Raw genomic sequence first — 20371 nt, 5'->3', positions numbered from 1 at the left:
CACTCTGGCAAAACTGAGCCTTCTCTTCCAGGGGAAAAAAATGGATATTGAGCTTAATAGGCAACTTCCAACTTTTCTGGACTTCAAATAAGAGATTCAAGAGATAAATGAAAAGATTAAAAAAGGGGGAAAGAAAAAAAAAAACCTGTTATCCAATAAGATGAAACTGGCTATATCCCCACCTGGGAGAAAGATTCTGTAACTATTAGAGAGAATATATTTAGTCAGAAGTAATGGATACTCATGACTTGTCTGTGACTCTGATAGAATGATTTAAAACAATATTTCCTTAAAAAGGGGGGACAGTAAAGGGATGGGAGGGTGGAGGAGGTTGAATGGGGTAAATCGCATTACATAAAGAGGTCAAAGGACCTATTGCAATAGAGGAGAAGAAGGGAGGTGAGAACTGCCTGAATCTCACTCTCATCAGATTAGGCCTGAAGTTAATACACACACACACACACACACACACACACACACACACTCAGTTAAGACAAATATCTTACTTTTCAAGTGTTAAAATGGGAAAGGGGGAGGGGGAAAAAGAGGAACTAACAAAAGGAAGAAAAGGCAAAGGGAAAGGGGAAAGAAAGAGGGGTTGGATACAAGGGGCAAACACACAGAAGGTGTTGATATTCAGAAACAAAATACTGGGGAATATGGACAAAGTAAAAAAAGGCGGAAAATATAAACAGAGGGAAGATAGCATGCAGGGCAATAAAGAGTTAGTAATTATAACTTTGAATGTGAATGGGATGAACTCTCCCATAAAACGTAAGTGAATAGCAGAGTGGATTAAAAACCAGAATACTATAATATGCTGTTTACAAGAAATTCATTTGAAACACAGATACAAATAGAGTAAAGGTAAAGGTTGGAGCAAAATATATTTTGCTTCAGCTAAAGTGAAAAAAGCAGGGGTAGCGATCCTTATCTCAAACAAAGGGGCTCCAAAATGAGATCTTGTTAAAAGAGATATGGAAGGAAACTATATCCTCCTAAAAAGGTACCATAGACAATAAAGCAATTTCAATACTAAATATGAATGTAGCAAGTGGTGAATCCAAATTCTTAGAGGAGAAGTTGAATGAGTTAAAGGAAGACATAAACAGCAAAACTCTACTGATGGGAGATTTAGATAAGTCTAACCATAAAATAGACAAGTAAGAAGTTAAGGAGGTAAATAGAATGTTAGATAACCTAAACATGATAGACCTTTGGAGAAAGTTGAATGGGGAAAGAAAGGAATATACTTTTATTTTCTGCAGTACATGGTACTTACACAAAAATTGATCACATACTAGGGCATAAAAGTCTAATAATCAAATGCAGAAAGGCAGCAATAGTGAATACATCCTTCTCAAATCATGATGCATTAAAAATCATATACCATAATAGGCCAGGGAGAGACAGACCTAAAACTAATTGAAAACTGAATAACCTCATTTTAAAGAATTAGTGGATCAAACAACAAATTACAGAAAGAATTAATGATTTCATCCTAGATAATGACAATAAAGACAACATACCAAAATGTATGAGTTACAGCCAAGGCAGTTGTCAGAGGATATATTATATCTTTAAATGCTTACATGAATAAATTGGAGAAAGAGGAATGGAGAAAGAGGAAATCAATGAACTTAAACATATAATTAAGAAAATTAGAAAAAGAACAAATGAAAAACTCCCAATTAAATACCAAACTAGAAATTCTAAAATTTAAAGGAGAAATAAATAAAATCGAAAGCAAGAAAACTATTGAATTAAGAAATAAAACCAAGAGTTGGTTTTATGAAAAACAATAAATTTGATAAACCTCTGGTTAATTTGATTTAAAAAAATAAAGCAGAAAACCAAATTGCCAGTGTCATAAATGAAAAAGGTGAACTCAGCACCACTGAGGAGGAAATTAAAGTAAAAATTTGGAATTATTTTGCCCAACTGTATGCTAATAAATTTGATAATCTAAGTGAAATGAATGAATATTTATAAAAATATAGGCTCTCATCAGATTAGGCCTGAAGTTAATACACACACACACACACACACACACTCAGTTAAGACAAATATCTTACTTTTCAAGTGTTAAAATGGGAAAGGGGGAGGGGGAAAAAAGAGGAACTAACAAAAGGAAGAAAAGGCAAAGGGAAAGGGGAAAGAAAGGGGGGTTGGATACAAGGGGCAAAGGAAGAGGAAATTAAATACATAACTACCTCAGAAAAAGAAATTCAACAAGTCATTATTGAACTCCCTAAGAAAAAATTTCCAGGGCCAGAAGGATTCATAAATGAATTCTATCAAACATTTAAAGAACAATTGGCTCCAATTCTATATAAACTCTTTGGCAAAATAGGTGAGGATGGAACTCTACCTAATTCTTTCTATGATGCCAATATGGTGCTGATACCTAAACCAGGAAGAATCAAAAGAGAAAGAAAATTATAGACCTATCTCCTTAATGAATATAGATGCAAAAATCTTAAATAAAATCTTACCAAAGTGATTACAGCAAGTTATCACTAGGATAATAGAATATGATCAAGCAGGATTTATCCCAGGAATACAGGACTGCTTCAATATTAGGAACATTGTTAGTTGAGGAGGAGAAGCCAAGATGGCAGCATGAAGGCAGCATTTCCCAGGAACTCCTTCCCCCAAAAACTCCAAAAGCCAACAAACTATGACTAACCAAACTTCAGAGGGGTGGAACTCACAGAAAGACTGAGTGATACATTTTCCCAGTCCAAGATAACTTAGAAGTTCTGTGGGAAAGGTGTGTTTCACAAGGACCAGGAGTTGGAAAAAGCCCCACTCACAGCACAGCCACGGAACAGCTTAAAGGGGCAGGGAGAGAATTCTGCTACACCAGAATGAGCGTGGAGTGAGGGAGCACTGGCCACAGAACTTGCAGTGAGAATCCGGAGAAAGCAGCCTTCACCTCCAGAGCACAACTCACAGATGGTAAGGGGGTCAGGGAAGACAGCAAAAATTTCTCTGTTCTCCCTCAGGCAGGACTCTGCTAGTTTGCCCACACTCAGATCCAGGTTGCAGTTTGGGCTTCCATACTAAGATAGCCAAGCAGAACCCCTCCTTACAGCTCCAGGGCAGAGGGAAGTATGGTGGTCATCTACATATAAAAGCACAGGCAAGAGAGCATAAGACCTTGAGGTCTTATGTGGGGTGTTTCCCCCCTACAAACCCCCAAAGCCTTGGAAGTACTGTGAATTAATCTTGGGCTGAGGAAATGAATAAACAACAGAAAAAAGAAGAATCTGATCACAGAGAATTACTTTAGTCCCATGGAAGATCAAAACATACTCAGATGATGACAAAACTGAAGCTTCCATATCCAAAACCTCCAAGAGAAATAGAAATGCACTCAGACTACGATTGAGCTCAAAAAAGACTTTGAAAAGCAATTAAGGAAGGTGGAGGAAAAATTGGGAGGAGAAATGAGAGCGATGCAGAAAAATCTTGAAAACAAAATCAAAAGCTTGGTGAAAGAAATACAAAAAAATACTGAAGAAAATAATATGTTAAAAACCAGTTTAGGCCTAATGGAAAAAAAGCAAAACAAAAGGCAAATGAAGAGAAGAATGCCTAAAAAAAAGCAGAATTGATCAGCTGGAAAAGGAGATAAAAAGCTCTCTGAGGAAAATAACTCCTTCAAATGCAGAATGGAAGTAAAGGAAGCTGGTGACTTTGCAAGAAATCAGGAAGAAATAAAACTCTTCCAAAAAAATAAAAAATTAGAAGAAAATGTGAAAAATCTCACTAGAAAAACAAGCAACCTCAAAAACAGATCTAGAAGAAATAATTTATAAATTACTGGGATATCTGAAATCCATGATCAGGAAAAGAGCTTAGACTTCCATTTTTCAAGAAATAATACAGTAAAATTGCCTTGAGATCCTAGAAGCAGAGGGTAAAATAGAAATCTAGAGAATTCACCAGTCACCTCCTGAAAGAGATCCCAAAAGAAAAACTTCCAGGAATATTATAGCCAAATTCCAAGATTCCCAAATCAAAGAGAAAATACTAAAGGCTGCCAGAAACAAAGAATTCAACTACCGAGTTTCCATAGTCAAGATTACATAGGATCTGGCAGCATCTACATTAAGGGCTCGTAGGGATTGGAATATAATATTCTGGAAGGCAAAAGATCTTGGTTTACAACCAAGAATCAATTACCCAGCAAAACTGAACATTCTCTTTCAGGGGAAAAGATGAACTTTCAATGAAACAGGGGACTTTCATACTTTTCTATTGAAACAACCAGAGCTGAACAGAAAGTTTGATCTCCAAATACGGGACTCTGGTGAACCACAGAGGGCATGGATGAGAAGGACTAACTATGAGGAACTTAATGATATTGTATTCCTGAATGAGAAGAAGATATTGATAACTCATATGAACTTTCTCCTTTATAAGAGCTATTAGAAGGAGCATAAATAGACAGGACACAGGAAGGAGTGGAATATAATGGTATAATATAATAAAAATGATGGAGTAAATGGGTGATAAAGGAAAATACTGGGAGGAAGGGAAAGGAGATGGAGAAGAAGCAAAGAAATTTCACATAAGAGTCAAGTAAAAGCTTTTTCAATAGAGTGGAAATTGTGAAGGCAAGGGGGAATGAGTGAGCCATCATTCTCATCAGAAATGGCAGAGAGGAAATAACATACACATTTAATAGGGTGAGGAAATCTATCTTACCCTAGAGAAAAATGAGAAGAAAGGGATGGGATGAGGGGGGATGGGAAGAGGTAAGGGGGGGATAGGTGATAGAAGAGAGGGAAGACTGAGGGAGAGGGTACTCAGATGGGAGAGAGAGAATAGAATAAATGAGAGTAGGGAAGGAATAGAGTGGAGGGGCAGCTAGTAACAGCAACTGTGGGAAAAACATTGAAGCAACTTCTCTGGTGGACTTATGATAAAGAAAGCAACTCACCCCAGAGACCGAGCCATTGGAATCTGAACACCTACTCTTAGCCAATACCAGACGGTTTTGATGACTGGTGCTTTATAATATAATTTTAGATCTGGTAGGACTAAGCCACCTTCTTTTGTACTTTTTTCCCATTAAATTCCTGGAAATTCTCGACTTTATTTCTCCATATAATTTACCTACAATTTTTTCTAATTCATTAAAGTAATTTTTTGGAGTTTTGATTGGTAGGGAATTAAATAAGTAGTTTAATTTAGGTAGAATTGTCATTTTTATTATATTAACTCGGCCTATACATGACCAGTTGATATTTGCCCTGTTATTTAAATCTGATTTTATTGTGTGAGAAGTGTTTTATAGTTGTTTTCATAGAGTTTCTGAGTCTGCCTTGGCAGGTAGACTCCCAAGTATTTTATATTGTGAAGTTACTTTGAATAGAATTTCCTCTTTCTAGCTCTTGCTGCTGTATCTTGCTAGTAATATACAGAAATGCTGAGGATTTATGAGGGTTTATTTTATATCCTGTGACTTTGCTAAGGTTACTAATTGTTTCTATTAGTTTTTTTTTTTAGGTTTTTACAAGGCAAATGGGGTTAAGTGGCTTGCCCAAGGCCACACAGCTAGGTAATTATTAAGTGTCTGAAACTGGATTTGAACAGTAGAATAGACTAGTTGCAAAAGAGATAGCAGGAAATGATTAAAGTAATCTGCTGTTTGATAAACCCAAAGAGTCCAGCCTCTTGGATAAAAATTCTTGGGAAAATTGCAAGTTCATATGGCAGAAACTTGGACTAAACCAACATCTCACACCCTATACCAAGATAAGAACAAATTGGGTACAGGATTTAGACAAAAAAGACAATATTATAAGTAAACTAGGAGATCAAGGACTAGGTTACCTGTCATATCTATGGAAAGGGCAGCAGTTTATGACCAAGGAAGAGATGGAGCACATCATTAAAAACAAACTAGATAATTTTGATTACATTAAATTAAAAAGCTTTTGCACAGACAAAACCACTGTAACTAAGATCAAAAGAAATACAACAAATTAGGAAATAATTTTTACAACTAGTATTTATGACAAAGGACTCATTTCTAAAATATACAGTGAGTCAAATTTTCAAAACAACAAGCCATTCCCCAATTGACAAATGGTCAAAGGATATGCAAAGGCAATATACAGTTGAGGAAATCAAAGTGATCCATAGTCATATAAAAAATTGCTCCAAATCATTACTTATTAAGAGAAATACATATTAAAAAAATCTCTCAGGTACCACCTCACACTTCTCAGACTGTCCAATATGACCAGAAAGGACAATGACCAATATTGGAAGGGATGTGAGAAATCTAGGATGCTATTGCATTGGTGATGGAGTGGTGAACTCATCCAACCTTTCTGGAGAGCAATTTGAAATTCCACCCAAAGGGCAATAAAAATGTGTATACCCTTTGATCCAGCAATAGCACTAAGGGGACTATAACTTGAAGAGAACATGAAAAAGGGTAAAAACATCACTTGTACAAAAATATTCATAGCAGCCCTGTTAATGGTGGCAAAGAACTGGAAATCAAGTAAATGTCCTTCAATTGGGGAATGACTTAGCAAACTGTGGTATATGTATGCCATGGAACACTATTGTTCTATTAGAAACCAGGAGGGATGGGAATTCAGGGAGGCCTGATGCTGAGTGAGATGAGCAGAACCAGAAAACATTGTACTCCCTAACAGCAACATGGGGGTGATGATCAACCTTAATGGACTTGCTCATTTCATCAGTGCAGTAATCCAGGACAATTTTAGGGTCTCTGCAATGGACAATACCATCTGTATCCAAAGAAAGAATTGTGGAGTTTAAACAAAGATGAAAGGAAAAAAAAAAGAGTAACTTATTATGTAATTTTGCTATCTCTTATATTTTACTTTTTCATTAAGGATATGATTTGTCTCTCAAGACATTCAATTTTGATCAATGAATAACATGGAAACAATGTAAAGACTATCAGATTACCTTCTGTGGGGGATGGAAGCTAGATGGGGGAAAATTGCAAAATTAAAAAAAGCTGAAAAAAAAAGGGGGGGGTGGACAGTAAAAAGACAGAAGGATGGAGGAGATTGACTGGGACAATTTATATCACATGAAGATTGCAATAGAGGGGAAGAAAGGAGGAGGTGGTAACTGCTTGAATCTTATCCTCATCAGAGTTGACTCAAAGAAATAATCACACACACACACACACACACACACACACACACACACACACACACACAAACACGCAGTTAAGTTTAGAAACTCATCTTACCTTTCAAGTATTAAGAGGGGAAAGGGGCAGGGGACTAGGAAAGAGGAACTAAGAGAAGGAAGGGAGAGAGGGGAGGGGGGTTGATATAAGGGGGCAAACACACTGAAATAAGTGGTATTCAGAAGCAAAATAATCTGGAACTGGTATGGTAAATGGTATGGTAAAAATGGTAAAAAATAAAATAAATAAGGAAAAAAGGAAAAAAGTATTTATTTAATATATTTCTACTGTTCTTTTCTGAAAAACTTCCCTGTTATGATCATGGTAATATGATATTGCTTAGGGTCAGACATACAATATAGCCCCTTGGATCAAGTGAAGCAGCCCACAATGGTTTCTGATAAATATACATGTACGTGTATCAAGATGTATTACATCACAGCAGTGTTGATGGTGATACACTTACTCATTTGTTCACTTTCAGGATATTATGATATAGCATAGTTTACATGTGCTGGGTTAAGTGGATTTACACATTATATTATCTAATTTTAGCCAAAGTATCCAGCACAAATGGACAAGCACCTTAAAAATTCCTGTAAATGAAGATAATACTAATAATGTGAGCATAAATGAACAACAAAAATATGGCAGAACTAATACATCTCCTAGGTCTTACTTAGTTACTTAATAATTCTGGAAATCAGTCGGCAGAACAAAAACAAAATATTCAAAATTATCAAGATAATCTAAAACATGAATTTATATATTAACAATATATAATCACCCTGAGTGATTACTGTACCTTGAGATATCAGACTGGTATAATATAAAGCCATAATGATTAGCAAAACTTTCAAAAACTAAACCTTTACCCCAGAAATGTCACCCATAAAAATTTGTATCTTTATACTTATAAAAACCTTGGAAAGGAGTTTCCTAACCTGTTTCAAAATCTTCCAAATGAAGAATCTCAGTGAATTTTGTGTCTATTTGTTTTTTAAAAAATGCAATACTTTCCAATTAGGTTACAAGAACAAAGGACTGACATCAGGGAAGACAAAAATTTATTAGTAGAATTTCAACAATAAAAAAAAACCCTTTATATAATTGGTGGGCGAAACTGAAAAAAATGAGTCTCAAGGTTTCTTAAATGTAGCCAATGATGTACTTCTTTTACTTGGATCAATGTATTTTTTGGTGAGCTGTTTTCTTCAGCTGGACAAGTCACTAAAGCCAACTACTGAGATTAACTGAATATAGCTTCAGAAATCAGAATTATGGTATTATAGTTCCTGACTTCAAATCTGATCTCAGACACTTATTAACTGTGTGAGTCTGGGCAAGTCACTTAACCTGTTTGCCTCAGTATCCTCATCTGTAAAAATGGAACTGGAGAAAGAAATAGCAAATCACTCAAGTATCTCTGCCAAAAAAATCTTAAATGGGGTCACAAAGAGTTGGACGTGACTGAAGAATAAAAATTAGTCATATTATTGAGAAAAAAGTTTTATATTTTTAATAAACTTTTAAAATACTGCTTATCTTTTATCTTAATTTTTGTACATTAAAAAAATAAATTTCCTAAATATGTGTCTTTATATACACATACATATATATGTATGAATATATATAATGGATATAGTTTTACATAGTTTTTTCTTATTTTTACTTCAGGCGACATTTTTTTTTTTTTTTTTAGGTTTTTGCAAGGCAGTGGGGCTAAGTGGCTTGGCCAAGGCCACATAGCTAGGTAATTAAGTGTCTGAGGCCAGATTTGAAGTCAGGTACTTCTGACTCCAGGGCTGGTGCTCTATCCACTGCCTCACCTAGCCACCCCCACAGGTGACATCTTTTACAACTGGTTATCAAACTCTTCCAATCTCCTGAGTGTGACTTCAACTAGATTAAAAATGTAATTTGCAAATATTTGACAAAATAAATAAAAATACAATAAAACATAGAAACATAGATGTTAATATATGACATTCTGAATCAATTTGTGAACCACAAATTTTTTTTACAGTTAAAACACCACTTATTTGAGTTTGACACTGCTCTATTAACTATAAAATGTTAGTATAGTAGTACATCTATGCTATTTATAAATAAATATATACATATATAAGGGGTCTAAGTTCAAAATGTTTTTACTGACAAGGGTGTATGATAGATCATTGCTTTAAACAACTAAGTGAGCTCAACTTGAAGTAAGAACATTGAATATTGTGAAAGTTTATTTTCACTCATCTTCTATCTTATGAAACCTTATTTAAATTCTGCTCAGAAACATATTATTTATTAACAATATCTATAATCTATATACAGCAGTAATAAAAAAAAATCAAGAATATAATTCTACCTCTGCAAATTTAATCCCTCTTCAAGAGTTTTCTGGAACAATGAGAAATAAGATGTCTGGTTCAGAATTACTTAGGCTGTCCACAGTAGAACTTAAACTTGAGTTTTTTTTGGCTCTGAGACCAGATCTCTATCTATTAAGCCATATTACATACACAAACACACATGCATATACATAGAAACACACTACTTTACCTGAGATGTATAATAGCACAAGTGGAATGACTCTAAAGGAGGAGTGAATGGAAATTTGTAAGGGCCACTAAATGCAGAATCATCCGTTATATCAACACTGCTGGAAGTAAGAACAGCAGAATCAAGAGAAGTCACACAAGGATGCACCAAAATATCTTGAAGTGGAGATCCATTGGTGGGGAGATTCAAACTGATTGTCACATTTGGCATGACTCCTTCCAAATCACACTTTAAAAAAACCAAACAGGATTATTATCAACAAGTTACTAAAATGATAACAGTAATAATACTTAGATAATATTTTAGGATTTACAATGTGCTTTATATACACTGTATATTTATATACATTTTATATGCTATCTCATTTGAACCTCTAATTTAGACTTTACAGGCATTATTCCCATTGTGCAAATGAGAAAAATAAGGTTCAAGTGTTAAGAGTAGGACTGATGTCCCAATTCCGGCAGTTTATCTATTTCTAAGAAACCTTTGCAGACAGACCAGAGTAGAATAAATTGCTTTTCTTTGCTTTATTGAATCTAAGCATGGAACTTCAAAGACTACTTTGTTTGATCTCAACTCATATTATGATCTATCCTGACTTTTCCCCTAAAATGTATTTATCCTTGACATATACATGTTTAAAATATTCAATCTGTTCTCTAAATTACCCTGCATAGGTGTTCACATCAATGTGTTTATTTTTGGTTATTAGTACTTAGCAGGCAGAAAACAGTTCTATGATCAATTTTCTCTGCATCAAGCACAGCATAAATGCTTTCTGATGATCATGATGTATTTATAAATGGAATATGGTAATGATAGTATATTTGAGCTAGGATTGTACACAAGAGTGGAAACATATGTTTCTCCCCCTGAGGATATGGAAAGAGACTAGATCTGAGACTTTAATGGATTACAGAACTCTTTCCAATATAGCTGGGAACCTTCTCTGTACTTTGGAATCCTAGGGAATTGGCATGGGCATCACAGATAAAGTGACTTAGAATCACATACTTGGTTATGTTTGAAGTAGAACTTGAACCCAGGTCTTCTGGGCCCAGAAACTGTCTATCTATCATCTACACTGCTTCTCTTTTCTCTCCCTTAATTTATTGCAATTCCTTAACAACTGAATGTCATTAATTAACGTTAAGGTCACATACATATAATTCAGTTGTTCCTATTCTTAACAATGAAAAAAACTACTACTACTGTTTCCTTGTATAACTCACTGTTATATTAGCTACTATGTTCTCTTCAATGACTAGATCATTAAATCATTTAAAACCAAAGTAGCATAGTATAATTGATAAGAGCATCAACCCTGGATTTTGGAAAAGTTCAAATCCTACTCTCATACATACTACTTCTCATGGATCTGGTTAAGACTATACAATGAAAATTTGCCAATCAGTATGCGTAGAGGCAATTTCTACCCCTTGATGAAATTAGGGCTCTTGACATACTTCCTCTCCCCCCAAAAGAGAGAGGAAAATGAGAATGGACTTTAGAGACATCCTATCTAGCTCTCTAGAGGAAAAGGAAATTAGGACTAAAGAAAGGACTCATTCAAAATCAGTCTGTGGTAGGGCCAAGTCTATATTTACAAATCTTTTGGCACTTTAACCAGGGCTCTTTCTAAATATAAAAGATAAATTATGTGTGGTATTTTGTTTTTTTCCCCCCTTTTGGGATGCTGATGGTAGAGAAAAAACATTTGCTTTACAAAAACTTCAAAATAATATTTCTTTAAATAGTGAGTTACTATGTTGAACCATAAAGTGCGCTTAATTACCATAACATCATAATTTAATATATTAATATGCTGTCAATATTCAGTAGCTATATACTATTAAGAAAACTTAAATATCAATGTCTATCTAGACATTTATGCTTTGAATCTTCAAAGCATAAAGACTGAAGATGTCAGAAAATGAGACAATCCAAAATATTAAAAATGTTAAAAGCCACAAAATATTTATTTTATTTACTTATAGGTATACTATATATAGTGATTTGACATTCTTAAACATGGTTTTTAAAAGTTAGCATTTGTATCAGCATCGCCATTGTCATTTCAAAATCTTTAACCTTAAACAGGATCCCAAAAAGAGTGTTCATTACTTAATGGTTCATTCAAAGCAAAACAAAATAGGGGGAAAAAAGACTTTTTAATGACTTTAGGTACCAATTTAGAAATTAGTTTTACCTCCTGGAAAATCTAGTGGAAAATTGGTGGAGCATGTAATAGAATCATTGAATGTTAAAGATTATAGAGATGTTAGAGACCACTTAGTCCAAAGACCTTATTTTTTATAAGAAACTCAGGTGGCAAAAGATGGCATGATTTGTCCATCATAAGTGATAAAATTAATAGTTTATACCACTCTAGCACTTAAAGAATATTACTTAAGATAAAATTTAAGCCATTATACTGCAATTACCAAAACAATGTACTTTTACTTTTCTCAACATATATCAATAGATCCACTCAAAATGCACCATATAATCTCACCTTACAGGTTACAGTTCCATAGACCTGCCACATATCTTCTACATCCCGTTTATCATACTGCATGGATTTCACTTTTTCAGTGATAGAAACAGCAACGTGTGGCTTTCCTTTGTAAGTACCAACTTTCCATGCTGGTTGGTTGGGGCTTTGATTTAGTGAAAGATTGCTAAAATTATCTACTGAAAAATTGGTATCCAACAAAGTGCCAAATGGACAAACATGCAAAAGCAAATCAGGCAGTTGATTCACTTTAGTACTAAGATCAGCTTCAGTCTTGGGCCCAGAGTTGATAAAATCAATCAACCCAAAAAGTAGATCAAAGGCTTGTGAGATTCCATTAATGCTAATGAGTGGTGGATAAGTAGACAAAGTTTGCTCAACTAGTGGAACACTAACATAAATCAAGCCATTCTTCTGAAGGGCAAGAACAGGCCACAGTTCTTTTCCTCCTATTGGAAGTCCATAGACTGATGCTTTGCTGATTCGTGAACAGCTATCACGGCTCTCCACAAAATCCTTATCATCGTCCAATAACCTGAGTTCAAAAAGCAGTGCTTTACAGAAGGACTCATCTTCTGGCAGAGGAACATAACTTGATCCATTGAAGGTTTTAGCTCGTTTTTCAACAGTGGGATACCTTCTGAATCAAGAAAGAAAAGCTTATGTTATTCCCAACTCTGGCTGTTCTGTCAAAATAGGAAAAGTAAAGTGAACAGAAAAAATCAACTGTTAATTGCCTGATACTTTATATCTTCTTTATTTTTATCTATTCTTTCACAAAATGAGTTGTCATTTTAAAAACTGAAAATGTGAACAAGCTTGTTTTCTTTATAATTTTTTGTTGTAGAAATGGAAGAAATTTGCCTTAGTTTTATACAGATAACTCAAACTTTTTTAATCTAATGGGTAGATTTAAAAGTAGAAGACTTACAAATTAAACTAAAAACACTCTTTTCATTCTCTCTCTCTCTCTCTCTCTCTCTCTCTCTCTCTCTCTCTCTCTCTCTCTCTCTCTCTCTCTCCCCCTGATCCTGAGGACACAACTTACCAATAAATAAATAAATGTTTAAAAAATTCTTTGTGACTATATATTTTATATACCAGACACATCAGTAATACATTGGGGGGGGGGGGATAAGATACTGTCACTTGACTTTCACATATTCTAGAATATTATATAGTCTTACTTTTAAAAGTTCTTTGCTACTATGGGAATACAGACCAATCTCAAATACTGTAATCATTAACTAGCTGAATGACTTTAAATAAGACCTTTAATTTCCCTAGGCTTTGGTATCTTTACCAAGAAAATAAATGGGTTGAATTAGGGGTCCTCAAGTGTCCTTTTCAGTTCTAAAATTCTGTGACTGAATATAGGGTAATGCATTATATTGTTGACTTCTTGAGGGCAAGGACTGTCTGTTACCTCTCATTATCACCCAGTACTTAGCAGAATGCCTGGCATATAAAAAGTGTTTTATAAATGATAACTGACTGACAAATTGACAAATCAAATCAAATCTAGACCCAACATGGGCATTTCGGTTGGATTTGAGGCTTTCCTTGGAAAAGAATGCAAGCATCAGAGTTGAAAGAGACCTTAAAGATAACTTTGTCCAATACTCTCAGGATGAAACAAAAAAAATGAAGCTACAATCAAAATCCCACAATTTGAAACATATCAGATTTTTAAAAGAAGTGTATGCAGCAGATAAGACCCAAGACCTTGTGACCCTGTATGGAGTTTTCTTGGCAAAGGTATTAGAGGGGTTTGCCATTTTTTTTCTGCAGTTCATTTTGTTGATGAAGAAACTGAGGTAAACAGGGTTAAGTGATTTGTTCAAGGTAACAAAAAAAGCTAATGTTAGAGGTCACATTTAAACTCAAGAAGATGAGTCTTCTTAACTGCAGACCTGTACACTACCCAGTGCCACCCAGCTGCTCTAATCTTGATTTACTTATCCCTAAGGTTTTAAAGTTTTTGCTGTGAGAGGGATAGTTTGCTAGATTAAAAATCATTTGTCTCACTAAATTCTACCAGTGGCTAATTGCCTTTCAATATAAATGCATGATGAAGACTCATCCAATCACTCTTTTGAATTATCAGTGTAAGAACAATGAAGACTTTAAAAAATCCTAATTACCTTACTAAAATGAATTATGTAATTCTTCATAGGACCACAAAATTAGAATTGAAAGGGAACTTAGAGATCATAGCCTGAATCTCTCTTTTGCTGTTGAGAAAAATGAGGCCTGGAGATTAAATAACTAGCCCAAAATCATGGAGGTAGTAAATGGCACATCTGGGATTTGAAGTCAAGGTTCTCTGACTCCAAATCAAAACAACCCTGATATAAAGATTAAAAAGTGAACCTAACCGACTAGAGTGCAAAGCTATTCAAGAAAAAAATAACTAAGCAACAATCTTTGTGTCAAATACCAGGCATTTTCACTGGTGCATTGCCAAGCTGTTTTACTTCATCATCTCCTATTAGAATTCTTCTCTTCTGTTAAGTCACAGCTCATGGGAAATGTTCCTCAAAAATCTTTCCCGAGTCTCCCCAATTCCTACTGCTATCCTTCCTTAAATTTATATTTAATCTATATACTTTTATTCTTCATTTATTTATGAATGTATTTCTTTTCCTGTTAGACTACAAACACTTTTAAATTAAAGGCTATTTTATTAGTGTCTAGTAGGGTGCTTGACATTAATAAATGCATGATGATTGTTAGATTTATAAACGAAATTAATCTTGATTAACCCTCAACCTCCTTTCAGGATTAATACTTTGCTATGATTCTTTAAACAACTAAGCACAGAATTAACTTTTGTTTTTTATTGAGGAAAAAGATGTAAATATTTATCAAATACTGACTCATTTATTTCCATTTTTCATATGCTTAATTGGAAAAAAATGCTGGCTATTCAACCACTAATTAATCCTCACTCCAAAAAGCACAATGTTTCAATTTTCATCTGTTATAAGTCATTGGAATGAATAGGTCCTTAATGATTGATTACCTAAGCACCCCCCAGCACAATCCCAGCAGGTTGTCCGTACTAGGTTTAGTTTGTGGATTAAGAAACTGAAGCCTAAAGAGATGAACTGACTTGTTTAAGGTCTTACAGGTAAACGGTGAGCAGAGGAGTCCAGGTCCTGACTCCAAACCTAGTGTTCTTTCCTTTATTCTCGATCTCCGTTCCGTTCTTTTCTCTAACTCATTTGTCAAGTAAACCAAGCATCTGATTATCCTGTCAATACAGAAATCTGTGCAAGGCGCGAGGCAGCAGGCTGAGTGCTGACACACAGCCCTCTCCAAAGGTTAAAATGAGGGGAGCTGCATTCGAATCTGACTTTCGTCTGCCCCGGGGCAGCAGTCTCCTGCGCCTGGGAGAACAAAACGAGGTAAAACCGGTATCCTGCGCCTGCCCCGTCCCATTTACCTGGAGAATCTTACTGCCCCACCCTGCGGGGCTCCCGGTCCGTGGCTCACCAGCCAGATCGCCCGCTGTGCCATGGCCAGCCGCTAACGGACCGACTCACCGCCAGTTTCGGGCAGCGCCGGGAAAAAAGCTCACGGGGAGAGTGCCAAGGGCTGGCTGCCCGCGGAGGCCCCGAGGGGCGGCCGCCCCCTTCACCGTGGGGCTCCGGCCCAGCGAGGGAACGGGACCCCTTTAATGGCCCCGAGGCCGGCTCCGCGGCACCCGCATCGGCCAAGGCACGCCACATCCGCAGAGGAGGAGGAGGAGGAACGACAGGCCCGGAAGGCTCTGCCTGCGGCGGGGATCCCGGGTGAGAGTCTGGGCTGCGGAAGCGCCACTCTCTCCCTCACGGGGGCACTTCCGGGACGGTGGCCCGCGGGGCTCAGAGGTCAGCGGCTCCCAACGCGTCGCCCGGCGGCCTCTTCCTCATTTTCACTTCGCCTTCCGCCCTTCCCAATCGCCCGCCCCCGGAGGAGTCGTTCCCGGACCGGCGCGCGCAGCTCCACTTCCGGCGTGCGGAGGCGGGGTCAGGCCGAGCGGCGCGGGCGGCGCTGGGAGGTGGCCGCTGAGAGGCGTTAGCGGTTCCGCTTTATGGCCGCCCTCGCGCCGGGCTGGGCCGACGGGGACCGCGGCCGTGCCGGGGCGGCGAGCTAGCTCGCCGCGGGGCTGTGCGGGCGGCTGGGGGGGCACAGCATGTGAAGCCGGAGGCCTCGTTCACAGGGAATCCTGCTGCGAGGCGGAAGCCGGGCGCAGCCTGTCGGCATGGCTACGACGGCGGAGCTCTTCGAGGTGGGTCTCCAGCCCCGGGAGCGGGAGGCTGAGGAGCCGGGGGACCGCGCCAGCCTGCGCCCACTCGCCCTCCCCGGGGATAGGGGCCGGGGGGGAGCTGGGGGCGGGGAGGCTCGGGGTGGGGGAGGGGAGCCCGGGTCTGAGGGGTCCCTGGGTGGGAGGGGGCTTCGCCTCGCCGCTTCTGCAACTCGAACGCAACTTGGAAGGCTCACCTGATGGGAGCAATCCTCCGGGTCACTGGAGGAAACGGGGAGGGCTGGCCACAGGGCAGGAAGGAAGGGCAAGTGACGGCGGCCTCTTAGGTGGGGGGCCCCCTGAATGTGCTTACGTAGTGGGGAGCCATCGGAGCTGGAAGGGAGCCCCGGCGGGGTGACTGCTGCTAGTCGAAATGCATCTCTTTGTGCTGTGCACTTCGGGGCTGGAATCGGGCCCTTTAGTTGTAGAAGTAATAGGAACGCGGGCCGAGCAACGCCGAAAATGGGGCCTTTGTGACAGACAGCCTTTAAACTTGATAGGATGTAAGGATAATGATAATGTTTATGAAGTCAATTGGATTCTTCATCTGGAAACTCCTTTTACTGATCTCGAAAAATAAGAAAACCCCCAAACAAAAGTTCTATATTGCATTTTATCTTGGGGATTGTTACTTCAGGTTCAAAGCTTCAAGTACTAAGTTGCAATAAATGGAATTTACAAACAAAATTATTCTTTTTGGTCTCAAATTAGTTTGGCAACATAATTCATTTAGCTTCTTTAATTCCTCATACCCCATGAGGAACATTATCATATTATCAATAAATAAGTCTTTAAACTTCTAATTAATTTAATTTTGTTAATAGCCTCATGCCGTCTGATGTGGTAGGAGAATTTGTGGTCATGCTGATAGAATGAGTTTTGTTTTTTGAATTGTGAAAAGTTTTTGGAAGAGGGAAAGCATTTGCAGTTTTATTTGAGGGGCCTAATTTCAATGTCAAAATTTGTGACAGTCAACAAACCAGAAAAATACAAGAAAGCATTTGACTGATAATTGAACTCATGGTTTGACAACTCCTGTTGAAGTTATTCTTGGAACTTGACAGTTATTGAATCTATTCTTTGCATTTGGGTTTTAGGTTAGAATGGATGTTTATTTTTTCTACAGATAGTTAAGTTGAAAATATGTTTAGTGGCTTCTTGTTGTTTAAATAATAGTCTCTCTTGTCTTGGAACTTGTCATTTAAGGGATATAATATCATAGAACATGAATATGCCAGTGTTACTCTGTGATGGTAGCAATAGGATGTGTTTGTGTGAGGCAAAATCTTTTTTTTTTTAATTTTTTTTGTTTTTTAGGTGTTTTCAAGGCAAATTGGGGTTAAGTGGCTTGCACAAGGCCACACAGCTAGGTAATTATTAAGTGTTTAAGACCGGGATTTGAACACAGGTACTCTTGACTCCAGGGCCGGTGCTTTATCCTTTGCGCCACCTAGCTGCCCCACGAGGCAAAATCTTAGAGCAGTTCTGCACTTAGAGTTTGATCTTCATTTCTTTTGTTTTCTTCTTTATATTAACTTTCTGTGTCAGCAATTTAAACATTTTTAATGTTAACGTTTGACTATGATAAAATATATATTCATTCAAATATTTAATTTTTTTTGCACAGGAGAGTGATATATTCAGACCTGCACTGTAGAAGTATTTTGGCAGTCTTGTGAAGGGTGACCAGTTAGGAGGGGTTTTTTTTTTTTATGCTATTCTTGTTGAGAGACAATAAAGGAGTGAACTAAGTTTGTTGTTGTTTGTCCTTTGTTTTGTGAAGAGCACCAGTGAAGTCATGGGTGATGTCTTGACCTGCACTTGAATTGGATTTAAGTGAGGTAGAGTTGCACTAAGTTGTTAGCCTCACTCTCACTACCAATGTCATTGAAGTCTAGTAGCAAGAGAGGTCAAGGCAGCTTGGTGATAGCCCAAGATGCAATGGATAGCCTTGGCATCTTTGTTGTCTAAGGTCTAGTGCTCCACAGTACCTGTTTTAGCCATCTTCACAGCCATTGAAACAAATTGTTCTCTTCCACCTATTCCACCCTAATTCACCTAAACTCATTTAATACCTGTAAGTTTTTCTAAGCCTGGTTTAAGCCACCTGCTGAGAGATTTTATCAGGGTATGGCCACTATACTTGTAGAGATCCTTGGAGCTGTTGGGTGAAGATGGATGAGCAGCCCTGAAAAAGAGCTCAGCAAGCCCTCACACCAGAAGTTCTAGTCCTCCCCCCCCCAAAATATACTCCATAAGATCAAATAAAGTAGAAAGGATTAGAGAGAGGACCTAGATCTATGATTTCATTAGGATATTCATAAAGACATTCTAGGTCTCTTTACTAACCTAAGTTATCACATTGTCTTCAGCTTATAGTCTTGGAGAATTGCCTGACTAAGCTTTATGCTCTCCATAGTATCTACTTCAGCTGCCTTCGTGATTTTTTGTAGCAAATTCTCATCTTCTCATTCCATCAGGGAAAAAATCTTCATGTGCTTGGAATAGACATCCCCCAAATCACCAAATTTGATGCTTTTCAGTTACTCCATCTGGTTTTGCCTGATGGCTTAACACCTTGGTAAAACATCTGCGCATGATAAAGCTTCTTGCAATCACAGGTGAGAGTTTTTATAATAGTCATAATAATAGATGAGAAAGAAGGTCTTGAACTAAGTTGGGCTTGGCAGCTATATAGATCCATGGAAAAAGAGGAGGAAGAATAAAGAATGGTGCTAAGGGAGTGGCTAGGTGGCACAGTGGATAGAGCACTAGACCTGGAGTCAGGAGGACCTGACTGCACACATCAGATTCTTAATAATTACCTAGCTGTGTGACTTTGGGCAAGTCACTTACCCCCCCCCCCCCCATTTTTGCCTTGCAAAAACTTTTTTAAAAATGATGCTGTTTTCCTATTTTTTCCCCATTGTCAGGCATCAAACCATTTCTTTTTCTATTTAGACCATCATTACCTTATTTCTACATGTTTTGAATGCAGAGAAAGTTCTTGATATGAGAGGTTATTGAGGTAGAATATTCTTTTGAAATGATTTGACTATGAACTTGAAAAGCTAAATGACTGAGAATTTGGTGTGTTAACAAAAGTTTGGAAGTTTGATAGGGAAAGAATTAGAAAAAATATGAATTCTGTTTGTATTATTAGGTTTAAAATGCTGGTGAGATGTTCAGGTAGAATGTAGAACTGGAGTTCAGAGATGAAGCTCTCTCTATATGTATATATACACACATATATGTATATGTATTTATATGTATATGGGATTTTTCTGTACAGGTATGATAAATGAGTCTATGGGAACAGATGAGCTCCTTAAGGGAGAAAGTCTATGAGAAAGTGCTTTGGGGACACCCCTGTTGTGAGAAACAGATAATTCAGAACAGGAGACCAAAGTCAGCTAGAACTAAGAGAGTGTAGTGTTGTGGAGACCACAAGAAGAAAGATTATTCAAGATGGAGGGAGTGTTGATGTCAAGCTATGAAGAGATCAACTAGGATGAGGACTGCAAAAAAGCCATTGGAATTAGTAATTAAGAAGCTGTTGAGCACCAAGGAAAGGACATTTTGAATAGAGTATTATCACATGGCTGATTCCATTATAAAGCAGAAGAGTATTGTAGTGAATCAGTGAGTAGTAAAAATTATTTTTTTTTTTTTGGTACAAAAACCTAGATGTGTTTACAGAGAGCAAGAGAGAAGTTCATGGATAAGGAGAGACTGAAAATAAGATAAGGGAGGCTGTGAGGCAAGTTTTTAGAGGATACGGGAGAAGGTGGTATCAAGGACACAAGTAGAG

General features: G+C 37.5%; 1 protein-coding gene across 1 annotated transcript in view; it reads right to left on the bottom strand.

Moving 5' to 3' along the window:
* Window positions 1-16446, bottom strand: part of LOC141522435 (AP-5 complex subunit mu-1-like) — a 29606-nt gene extending 13160 nt beyond the window's left edge. Inside the window, exons 1-3 of the mRNA XM_074235891.1 lie at window positions 15718-16446; window positions 12270-12909; window positions 9752-9979 (exon numbers count right to left, since the gene is read on the bottom strand). Coding sequence (XP_074091992.1) covers window positions 9752-9979; window positions 12270-12909; window positions 15718-15791 — 942 coding nt within the window. The 5' untranslated portion in view covers window positions 15792-16446. The remainder of the gene's footprint in view (window positions 1-9751; window positions 9980-12269; window positions 12910-15717) is intronic.
* Between the last annotated feature and the right edge of the window lie 3925 nt (window positions 16447-20371).

Source organism: Macrotis lagotis, chromosome 4, assembly GCF_037893015.1.
Source record: "Macrotis lagotis isolate mMagLag1 chromosome 4, bilby.v1.9.chrom.fasta, whole genome shotgun sequence".
Taxonomy (NCBI): domain Eukaryota; kingdom Metazoa; phylum Chordata; class Mammalia; order Peramelemorphia; family Peramelidae; genus Macrotis; species Macrotis lagotis.
Note: the sequence above shows the minus strand (reverse complement) of the source record. Positions and strands in the feature narration are given on the sequence as shown.